This window comes from Thalassophryne amazonica, chromosome 12 (genome assembly GCF_902500255.1).
Source record: "Thalassophryne amazonica chromosome 12, fThaAma1.1, whole genome shotgun sequence".
NCBI lineage: Eukaryota > Metazoa > Chordata > Actinopteri > Batrachoidiformes > Batrachoididae > Thalassophryne > Thalassophryne amazonica.
Window position 1 is genome coordinate 68898329 of NC_047114.1, and position 12016 is coordinate 68910344.

The 12016-nt window shown below is 41.6% G+C and overlaps 1 protein-coding gene across 1 annotated transcript in view; it reads left to right on the plus strand.

Moving 5' to 3' along the window:
- LOC117521267 (collagen alpha-5(IV) chain-like) overlaps positions 1–12016 on the plus strand; it is a 43434-nt gene that overhangs the window by 30689 nt on the left and 729 nt on the right. Inside the window, exons 36-43 of the mRNA XM_034182595.1 lie at positions 6535–6607; positions 7606–7680; positions 7904–8029; positions 8325–8420; positions 9100–9309; positions 9389–9566; positions 9660–9774; positions 9878–10050. Of these exons, the coding sequence (XP_034038486.1) occupies positions 6535–6607; positions 7606–7680; positions 7904–8029; positions 8325–8420; positions 9100–9309; positions 9389–9566; positions 9660–9774; positions 9878–10050 (1046 nt within the window). The remainder of the gene's footprint in view (positions 1–6534; positions 6608–7605; positions 7681–7903; positions 8030–8324; positions 8421–9099; positions 9310–9388; positions 9567–9659; positions 9775–9877; positions 10051–12016) is intronic.

Genomic DNA, 12016 nt, shown 5'->3' on the forward strand with positions numbered 1-12016 from the left:
ATACTGTGGCAGCATACAGACAGTTTCAAGTCAAGCCAAAAATCATACACTGGTGCCACAGCTCACTGCATCCATGACACCATGGAACCGTCCAGAGTCCTGGATGGCAGCCACCCAGGCTGACAATTGATCCATTCCCATGTCTCAAAAGGAACCATCTGTGTGTGACAGCCAAATGAAAAATGGGCACTGCTGTCCTCAACACTGAGGCATATGCATTTTAATGAGCTTGATTTTACATTTCCACTGATTTGATCACCAGCCAAGGACTTCTGTTGTTTTAGTCTGGAGCCTCCTGGGTTTGATGTTTACAGCAAGGGGACTTTCTTTAGAAGGTATTGATAGCCCTTTTTCAGCTGTGCCTCCATTAGCTGGTTGTCTTCCAGTACACTATACCTTTTCTTTGGCTGAACACAACTTGAAACACTGCCAGGATCCATTGTGTTCCATGTTTTGGTTTATCCATTTCCTTGGAAAATATCCGTGTAGAAGCCACAGTCTGAGCCCCAAGGAGTAGATTAGGTCTTGGGTCTTGCTCTCCATGTAACACAGTAGTACATGTTAGGGTTTGCTGTGAAGTTATATCTGTGCTGATTCCCTTTAGCACTTGGACCAAATCAGGAAATGGTATCTATCAAATCCTCAGTGTACCACTGCTTTGGCTTAAATTCAGTATGACTGCCATTTCCTTAATTTGGGTTGTGAGTCACAACCAAGGCTGGATCAGGAGCAGTACAACTTTCTGCAAACTCTGAGTCATTGAGTTTCTCATCAATCAATCAATCAATCAATCAATCAATCAATTTTTTATATAGCGCCAAATCACAACAAACAGTTGCCCCAAGGCGCTTTATATTGTAAGGCAAGGCCACACAATAATTATGTAAAACCCCAACGGTCAAAACGACCCCCTGTGAGCAAGCACTTGGCTACAGTGGGAAGGAAAAACTCCCTTTTAACAGGAAGAAACCTCCAGCAGAACCAGGCTCAGGGAGGGGCAGTCTTCTGCTGGGACTGGTTGGGGCTGAGGGAGAGAACCAGAAAAAAGACATGCTGTGGAGGGGAGCAGAGATCGATCACTAATGCTTAAATGCAGAGTGGTGCATACAGAGCAAAAAGAGAAAGAAACAGTGCATCATGGGAACCCCCCAGCAGTCTACGTCTATAGCAGCAAAACTAAGGGATGGTTCAGGGTCACCTGATCCAGCCCTAACTATAAGCTTTAGCAAAAAGGAAAGTTTTAAGCCTAATCTTAAAAGTAGAGAGGGTGTCTGTCTCCCTGATCTGAATTGGGAGCTGGTTCCACAGGAGAGGAGCCTGAAAGCTGAAGGCTCTGCCTCCCATTCTACTCTTACAAACCCTAGGAACTACAAGTAAGCCTGCAGTCTGAGAGCGAAGCGCTCTATTGGGGTGATATGGTACTACGAGGTCCCTAAGATAAGATGGGACCTGATTATTCAAAACCTTATAAGTAAGAAGAAGAATTTTAAATTCTATTCTAGAATTAACAGGAAGCCAATGAAGAGAGGCCAATATGGGTGAGATATGCTCTCTCCTTCTAGTCCCCGTTAGTACTCTAGCTGCAGCATTTTGAATTAACTGAAGGCTTTTTAGGGAACTTTTAGGACAACCTGATAATAATGAATTACAATAGTCCAGCCTAGAGGAAATAAATGCATGAATTAGTTTTTCAGCATCACTCTGAGACAAGACCTTTCTGATTTTAGAGATATTGCGTAAATGCAAAAAAGCAGTCCTACATATTTGTTTAATATACGCTTTGAATGACATATCCTGATCAAAAATGACTCCAAGATTTCTCACAGTATTACTAGAGGTCAGGGTAATGCCATCCAGAGTAAGGATCTGGTTAGACACCATGTTTCTAAGATTTGTGGGGCCAAGTACAAGAACTTCAGTTTTATCTGAGTTCAAAAGCAGGAAATTAGAGGTCATCCATGTCTTTATGTCTGTAAGACAATCCTGCAGTTTAGCTAATTGGTGTGTCCCCTCTGGCTTCATGGATAGATAAAGCTGGGTATCATCTGCGTAACAATGAAAATTTAAGCAATACCGTCTAATAATACTGCCTAAGGGAAGCATGTATAAAGTGAATAAAATTGGTCATAGCACAGAACCTTGTGGAACTCCATAATTAACTTTAGTCTGTGAAGAAGATTCCCCATTTACATGAACAAATTGTAATCTATTAGACAAATATGATTCAAACCACCGCAGCGCAGTGCCTTTAATACCTATGGCATGCTCTAATCTCTGTAATAAAATTTTATGGTCAACAGTATCAAAAGCAGCACTGAGGTCTAACAGAATAAGCACAGAGATGAGTCCACTGTCCGAGGCCATAAGAAGATCATTTGTAACCTTCACTAATGCTGTTTCTGTACTATGATGAATTCTAAAACCTGACTGAAACTCTTCAAATAGACCATTCCTCTGCAGATGATCAGTTAGCTGTTTTACAACTACCCTTTCAAGAATTTTTGAGAGAAAAGGAAGGTTGGAGATTGGCCTATAATTAGCTAAGATAGCTGGGTCAAGTGATGGCTTTTTAAGTAATGGTTTAATTACTGCCACCTTAAAAGCCTGTGGTACATAGCCAACTAACAAAGATAGATTGATCATATTTAAGATCGAAGCATTAAATAATGGTAGGGCTTCCTTGAGCAGCCTGGTAGGAATGGGGTCTAATAAACATGTTGATGGTTTGGATGAAGTAACTAATGAAAATAACTCAGACAGAACAATCGAAGAGAAAGAGTCTAACCAAATACCGGCATCACTGAAAGCAGCCAAAGATAACGATACGTCTTTGGGATGGTTATGAGTAATTTTTTCTCTAATAGTTAAAATTTTGTTAGCAAAGAAAGTCATGAAGTCATTACTAGTTAAAGTTAATGGAATACTCAGCTCAATAGAGCTCTGACTCTTTGTCAGCCTGGCTACAGTGCTGAAAAGAAACCTGGGGTTGTTCTTATTTTCTTCAATTAGTGATGAGTAGAAAGATGTCCTAGCTTTACGGAGGGCTTTTTTATAGAGCAACAGACTCTTTTTCCAGGCTAAGTGAAGATCTTCTAAATTAGTGAGACGCCATTTCCTCTCCAACTTATGGGTTATCTGCTTTAAGCTACGAGTTTGTGAGTTATACCACGGAGTCAGGCACTTCTGATTTAAAGCTCTCTTTTTCAGAGGAGCTACAGCATCCAAAGTTGTCTTCAGTGAGGATGTAAAACTATTGACGAGATACTCTATCTCACTTACAGAGTTTAGGTAGCTACTCTGCACTGTGTTGGTATATGGCATTAGAGAACATAAAGAAGGAACCATATCCTTAAACCTAGTTACAGCGCTTTCTGAAAGACTTCTAGTGTAATTAAACTTATTCCCCACTGCTGGGTAGTCCATCAGAGTAAATGTAAATGTTATTAAGAAATGATCAGACAGAAGGGAGTTTTCAGGGAATACTGTTAAGTCTTCTATTTCCATACCATAAGTCAGAACAAGATCTAAGATATGATTAAAGTGGTGGGTGGACTCATTTACTTTTTGAGCAAAGCCAATAGAGTCTAATAATAGATTAAATGCAGTGTTGAGGCTGTCATTCTCAGCATCTGTGTGGATGTTAAAATCGCCCACTATAATTATCTTATCTGAGCTAAGCACTAAGTCAGACAAAAGGTCTGAAAATTCACAGAGAAACTCACAGTAACGACCAGGTGGACGATAGACAATAACAAATAAAACTGGTTTTTGGGACTTCCAATTTGGATGGACAAGACTAAGAGTCAAGCTTTCAAATGAATTAAAGCTCTGTCTGGGTTTTTGATTAATTAATAAGCTGGAATGGAAGATTGCTGCTAATCCTCCGCCCCGGCCCATGCTACGAGCATTCTGACAGTTAGTGTGACTCGGGGGTGTTGACTCATTTAAACTAACATATTCATCCTGCTGTAACCAGGTTTCTGTAAGGCAGAATAAATCAATATGTTGATCAATTATTATATCATTTACCAACAGGGACTTAGAAGAGAGAGACCTAATGTTTAATAGACCACATTTAACTGTTTTAGTCTGTGGTGCAGTTGAAGGTGCTATATTATTTTTTCTTTTTGAATTTTTATGCTTAAATAGATTTTTGCTGGTTATTGGTGGTCTGGGAGCAGACACCGTCTCTACAGGGATGGGGTAATGAGGGGATGGCAGGGGGAGAGAAGCTGCAGAGAGGTATGTAAGACTACAACTCTGCTTCCTGGTCCCAACCCTGGATAGTCACGGTTTGGAGGATTTAAGAAAATTGGCCAGATTTCTAGAAATGAGAGCTGCTCCATCCAAAGTGGGATGGATGCCGTCTCTCCTAACAAGACCAGGTTTTCCCCAGAAGCTTTGCCAATTATCTATGAAGCCCACCTCATTTTTTGGACACCACTCAGACAGCCAGCAATTCAAGGAGAACATGCGGCTAAACATGTCAGTCCCGGTCTGATTGGGGAGGGGCCCAGAGAAAACTACAGAGTCCGACATTTTAGTGACCTCCGATTGGCGTAACCGGGTGTCATTACTGCCGACGTGAATTACAATCTTACCAAATTTACGCTTAGCCTTAGCCAGCAGTTTCAAATTTCCTTCAATGTCGCCTGCTCTGGCCCCCGGAAGACAATTGACTATGGTTGCTGGTGTCGCTAACTTCACATTTCTCAAAACAGAGTCGCCAATAACCAGAGTTTGATCCTCGGCGGGTGTGTCGTCGAGTGGGGAAAAAGGGTTAGAAATGTGAACGGGTTGGCGGTGTACACGGGGCTTCTGTGTTGTGAAAGTGTAGGAACACGGACCCACAACAGGGGGCGCAATGAATGGACAATGGAGGAAGTAAAAAACAAGATTTACTACTGAAACAAGCACGAGTAGTATAACAAACACAATGTTTAGGGTCGAATCCGCTGGTGTCGTGTGGGCAGGCTCGAAGATAGGAGACGTCCGTCTCAGTCGAACCGGAACCACCCAGATCTCCACTGCCACCGAACCCTGGAAATACTGGAACCGCCAAGTCCCGAATTCCCAGGTGGCCACTGCCTCCGCTCGTCGGATCCGGTACTGCTGGCAGGAGAGAGCAAGAACACACAGGAGTGGATGAACGCACCCAGTACAGAGAGGGGAGAAGCCGCCTCCGCCTCTTGGCAAAGTTCAGCAGGAAGGTGAGTACTTATCCAAAGAAGGAGGGTCTCAGTAGTCACCAGTCCTGAAAGGTTTAACAAGTTTGTCAATCACAGAATATGCTGCAGAGAATGTTACCTTGGTCTTAGGCGATATCTCGGCACTGAGGTGGAGACGCCATCCTCCTGATATACCTCGGTGCTGAGTAGAAACAGCTGTGTTTGGTGATGGGTGACAGCTGTCACCCAGATTACTCCCATGATGCGGTAGCGCCCTCTGGTGCCTGGAGCCCGCACTCCAGGCAGGGCGCCCTCTGGTGGTGGTGGGCCAGCAGTACCTCCTCTTCAGCGGCCCACACAACATTCTGTTTAGAACTACGCTTCCTCCTCACAGTCACCCAGTCGGCCTGCTTTCCCGGCTGCTCGGGATCTGCCAGGGGGTAACTAACGGCGGCTAAGCTACCTTGGTCCGCACCGACTACAGGGGCCTGGCTAGCTGTAGAATTTTCCACGGTGCGGAGCCGAGTCTCCAATTCGCCCAGCCTGGCCTCCAAAGCTACGAATAAGCTACACTTATTACAAGTACCGTTACTGCTAAAGGAGGCCGAGGAATAACTAAACATTTCACACCCAGAGCAGAAAAGTGCGGGAGATCTTGTATCATCTTGTATCTGATACAGTATAGAACATTTTTTGAAGTATTGAAGTTTTTCTTTTGGTGTATTCATGAGAGGGATGGGGGCTAGACTAAATCCTGTGAGAATAATGTAAAATATACCAAAATTATATTCCTACTTTAAATTTGTCCAAGCAGATATTGTAAAAATCTATAATAGCCTTATAACAGACTCAACAGTATTAAAAAGGCTCCAGTAAAACCCAGTTTATATTCATGTGTGTCACCAACAGAGCTTATCCGGATATGCATGTTCTATTGCTCAGTCTGACCAGAATTATCAAATTAATTTCACACGTATAAAATTTTATGTTGATGAAAGATTTGAAATATTGCTATTTTGAATGGGAACCCTACATGCACTTGCTGCATTAATACATTTTTAACTCCAAAATTTACTGTGCAACAACAAACATTTCTAATTTGTCACTTAATTCATGTACAGAGTTAAAAGTGCACCTTCAGAGCTGAATCAACACTAACATGATCATCCCTGAAAAATAATTCTAAAACAGTGTGTATAACACCAGGAGTTAAAATATCAATTTATATCAATTATAAATATTTGACTGTGAGACTTTAACGCTTCAGTTTTTGCTGTGCAGTTGTACACTCCAGAGTCTTCTCAATAATCTGATATTTTAGCTCAGATCATTGAATTGTCATTGTTCTGTCTGTCTGTCTTAACAGGGCACCGGAGGCAAACCTGGTGACCCAGGACCAAGAGGTGATCCTGGTCTCCCTGGATTCCCAGGACCCCCTGGTAATTTGCCATTCCTGCTATATGCCATTTCACCATGAAACTGTGACTCATAAATACAGAGGTCTATAGCTCCTTCAGTGTTGTGGTGTCTTGTTGGTGCCCCCCACTAGTCACCTTCTTGCACTGTTACTTAGATTTTGAGAACTACCAATTGTCGACAGATTTACTGTACTATTTGATCCTTTTAATAATTGATGAAAATTATATCCGATATTTATTTATTGATTTTGAAATCTTAATATCAGATAACCTCCCATATGCATTGCTATGACAGATGTATACACTACCTGTACATACTGGGGTGTGCATAAGATAGTAATAATAATGCATCCTTAAGATGTGTAATAACCTGTTCTTTGATATATATATATATATATATATATATATATATATATATATATATATATATATATATATATATATATATATATATAAACACATTATGAATACTAATCATGCCTTCCAATTTGAACAAAACAAAATAAATAAAACTATGTCTGCATCATAGTACAGCTCAGAAATCCTGCAGTCCAAAATGCCCACAGCATTTTTTACTTGAATCATATCAGTCGAACAGTTCTGGATTAACAATGGACAGTTTTTATCTTACAATTTAAAGTGGTGCAGGTGACATATCTTGGTATAGACAGTCCGAAGAACCATATCTTTCAATTCATTCAGGCATGTGAGGTCTCTCTCAAAGGCTGCCTAAACAGTGCATGGACCAATGGTTGTAAACAAAAACATTCCACCATACTGAGGATGAATTGTCGCACAAAGCAGTGGATGCACCAAAATGTTAACCCAAAGATCACAGTAGTCACTATACTTGGATTCCACCATTTTGTGGAGCTTTGACAGGAGTTTTAGTGTCAACAGCATTGACCAGACTCCAAATTCTGATAATCATGCACCATAGCTCATCAAGTTCTGGCCTATATTTCCCATTTTCAAGCATGTGTATTTCTATATACTATTTCTGATGACTTGTATTTCAGGTGACAGGGGAAACCCTGGATACATTCCAGGCCTACCTGGCCAGCGTGGCCCCAAAGGTTTTCCTGGCCCACCAGGTATTCACAATAACAAAGAATACCTCTAATACTCTGTACCTTGTTTATATTTTCACCACCTTTACAGATACAGTATGCAATTGTAGCCAATTTTGCCAGGATAAATTCTCAAACATTTCAGTGACCTGTCACTGTTGCTGCAATTCCCAGATAGTCCGCAAAATGAGAGATGTAGTGTACTTTGAGGAACAAATTTGTAATAGCTTTTGCTTTAACATTATAGGCTTGAAAGGTGAACCTGGATACAGCAACATCATATATGAACCAGGACCTCCTGGCTTACCTGGCCTTACTGGAATTCAGGGATTTCCAGGAATTGCTGGACCATCAGGACATCCGGGCCTTCAAGGTTGAAATGTCATTTCAGCTCAATTTCTGACCTGTGATAAGCTTTTATTCTGTTCTCCACATTATGTTAAATAACCTCAGTACGGATGCCAAAGATGCTTGGCTGAATTTGGCAGTTATGTTGTAAGAGTGAATAAATGGGCATCCAATATGGCAGATAACTTGGTGAATCGATAATGTAGCTCCTGCTCAAACATAAGCAAATGATAAACAATGTCCAGCATAGGTCTTGTTAATTTAAGCATTTTCCCCAAGCTGATCATTATTTACTCGTATATCTTGCATTTTTATGCCAGGGCCACCAGGCATTAAAGGAGTTTGTGGTTCCAGCCCAACCGGCCAGCCTGGATTTCCAGGGCATAAAGGAGAAAAGGGAATAGCAGGACTACCAGGTGTGTGCATTTATGATGAGAACAGTTCCCCATCATCGGGATTATGGCTCCTGATGCAAAATCTGGGCATTTTAGCATTTTGTCATATTGGTCTGACACGTTACTATGAGAAACCAGGGGCTTCACACATGAAGCCCCTGGTTTCTCATAGTAACATGTGTCATGTAAAACAGGAAATAATGTTATTTGTTGTATCTTTCACTTCACTGCTCCCCATTTAGGTCTCATCTCTGTTTGTGGGCATGCACTTTGGCATGTGTTTTTGTCATAACACACCTGTATCTATCTGTAATCATGCACCTGTCTCTTGTTCCACTGATCACGTGGTTAGTTCCCAGTCTGCACTTTGTCCTTTTTGAAACATTTGCATCAGCGAGCTTGTTATGTTGGCATTCTTCATTGTTCCAGTCCATGTTTCTATTTACCCACTGTTATTGTCCACCCTTTGGCCTGGTTCATCCTCCCCACTGTATCTACAGCTGATCTGTCATTGGTCTTCAGATCTGTCTGTTTTGTTTGTCCAACCTTGCTCCAGCCGGTTCATAATTACCTCCACTGCTTAAAAAAAAAAAAAAAAAAAAAAAAATATTTCACCAGCAATCCTGGATCATATCCTACAATTTGGATTCAAATTCCTTTGTTAGATGGAGCACTTTGGACTTATATTTCTGCCTTGCAGGTCCACTAGGAAGTCCTGGAGCTCCAGGCCTGCAGGGTCCTCCAGGATTTCCAGGCTCCAGTGGTGTGGGTTTTGCTGACACCTTCCTTATAGCCAGACACAGTCAGAGCATCCATGTCCCCGACTGTCCTCAAGGAACCAGCCTCTTCTATTCCGGGTACTCTTTTCTTTTCATCAATGGGAACAAAAGAGCCCATGGAGAGGATCTTGGTGAGGAAATGGAGACCTATACATCCATAAATACTGTACAATCTGACATTTTCTTCACTTTTTAATCATGGTCACTCAGGCACCATTGGAAGCTGCCTCCCTCGATTCTCCACCATGCCATTCCTGTTCTGTGACACAGAAAATAAATGTCGCTATGCTTCTGGTAATGATTACTCCTATTGGTTGTCCACTGACAAGCCTATGCCTGCAAACATGGCTGCCATAACAGGGGACATATTGGCCTCTTACATCAGCAGGTAGGAAAAGAGTGTACACAAACATGTACTTGTGCTAATAAACATGCCTTTCTGAGTATGACAAACTGTGTTTATATTTACTGGGACGAGTAGGTGCTCAGTGTGTGAAACCACCTCTAATATCATGGCAGTCCACAGCCAGACAACACTGATCCCAGATTGTCCATCAGGCTGGGAGTCCCTCTGGACTGGATACTCATTCGTCATGGTAAATAAATTTGTAATATTGTTCTCCTGTATATCTCTTGATCATCAGCATAGACTGTCATCTGGCCTTTCACTTCAATGCAATCCCTCACTATCACCCCTAGCAAACGGGTACTGGTGCAGAGGGCACTTCTCAGCCCCTGGTTTCTCCTGGCTCTTGTCTGGAAAGTTTCCGTCAAGTGCCGTTCATTGAGTGTCACAGCAGAGGAATGTGTAACAGCTACCTTGATGCCTACAGCTACTGGCTGGCTTCCCTCAACCCCAGGAACATGTTTAGGTAAACATTGTCTGTTTGTAAATTGTCTTGGCTACCCATCAAAATTTAAGATGATTGTCTACCATTGTCATTGGCTAAGTTGATGTGTTCTGATATGGCTGATGACTCCAGTCTTGATCATACACACAAGAAGCCAAACAGGAGAAAGGACTTGGACAGAAGGCCTTGCTGCTTTTAGTTTTGTTTTTTCTTCACCTGTTTTTCCTGGACTGTTTTAAGTCATTTGTTCCTTGAGTGAATGAGGATAACAAATTGGTTCTGTCTTGGGCAAGTGTTTCCTATCTGTGAAGGCCAATATTGCTGCTCTCAAATGTTACTTTTAAGGATGTCCTCAATGCATTTTTTCTGTTCTCCTTGTAATCACTTTTCTTCCTTAAGATGACTGGCAGCACCTGTTTAGAAACTTCTCAGGTGGTTAAGATTATTTGTTAGGTGACCCCCGGTTTCAGATCCATGCAAGAGTTTTAAAGATGACTATCTTGTAGATGTTTAAGACATGTGATTAGATGTTCTAAAGCAGCCATTCGTGATAGATGTATTTCACAACCCAAAACCACTACTGCTGTAATGGAGATGCAGATGGACCATGCTGTTAGTGTTCTTGCATATCGTAACAGAATAGCAGGTGCTTGAAGGTTTTTCATTACTGGGGCTGAAAAATAACTTTTGTCTTTGTTTAGGTTGATGAATTGTCCCATTTTCTTATATGCAAAGTGAAATGCAGAAATCACTGAGTGCAGAAATCACTGAGTGAAGATCTTCTTGGCTGATGTCACCAGTAAATAGAACTGGATGCTTGCTGTCGAGAATTCATTCACTTAACAAAATCAGTTTAGATTTTTCATGGGGATTGCCATCCTCACCTAAACAGCTGAAGACCATCAGGGGAAAGTGATTGAATGCAATTTCTGTCTTTGCAAACTGACAGAGTTGTCATCCCTACTTGTCTATCTACTCATTGGTGGACACTTTGTTTCAGATTTAAATTTTGGGGAGTGAAGGTTGGAAGAGGGGCACACTGATTACATTTTGGTTCTAATTTGAATCTGCCTTAACACTTTGTTTTTATCTTGGCTGGGGGGTTGGTAAGGTTAGACCTTTTACCCTTGTGAAGCACCTTGGGGCAACTTATGTTGTAATTTGGTGCAATATAAATAAGTTGTTTTGATTTGAACTGAATCTCATTCTTTAATGCTCCTACTTTAAGATGTCACAAAGTTCAGTTGTGAAAGAGTTACGATTCCTGCTGCCTGTTGTCGATATTATTGCTGAGGTAAAGGAATGACTTTTCAAAAACAGAAATAAGTTTTGTTTTCTTTTAGAAACAATCATAATCCACATTTCTCACTTTAAAGGCTTATGTTGATATGCAATGTAGGTAGATAAGTGGTTGATACCCCAGTCACAGTAGAGGTCGAATGATCCTGAATCCTGTCTGAATGAAAATTCAGCCCACATTCAGGAGGTGTTGAGGTGCATTCACGGCCATTGGACAGCATTCTGAGCGCAGTCTAAACAGTTGGGCACAGTTATGTGGCCGCCTTGAATGTTTTGCACATGTTCAAAACATTCATGGCGCAGTCAGAGTGGAAAAACAATCGAACGGCAGTCAGAGTGCTGCATTATAAACAATCAGATGGTGTGGGAACAGCATTCGTGACATTCTGATTGTGTTCTGGGAGATACTCAGCATGTTTCTGCCATGGCTGAATGTCTCAAATGCGCCTGTATGTACCACGAGTGCACCTCGACTCCTGCTGGATTATATCCAGCCGAACCATGCATGGCTTGTAAGTACATTCTTATTATTCTTACTGCAATCTAGCAGGTGTTCAGGTACTACTGCGTTCGGAGGCTCATGCGCATGTCTGGCTGTCCTCCACAGTTCTTATTCCCCCCTCAGATGTGGCACAAATCCTGTTTTGTTTTTTGTTCTTTTTACATTCTGCCTGATTCGGCTTGGTTT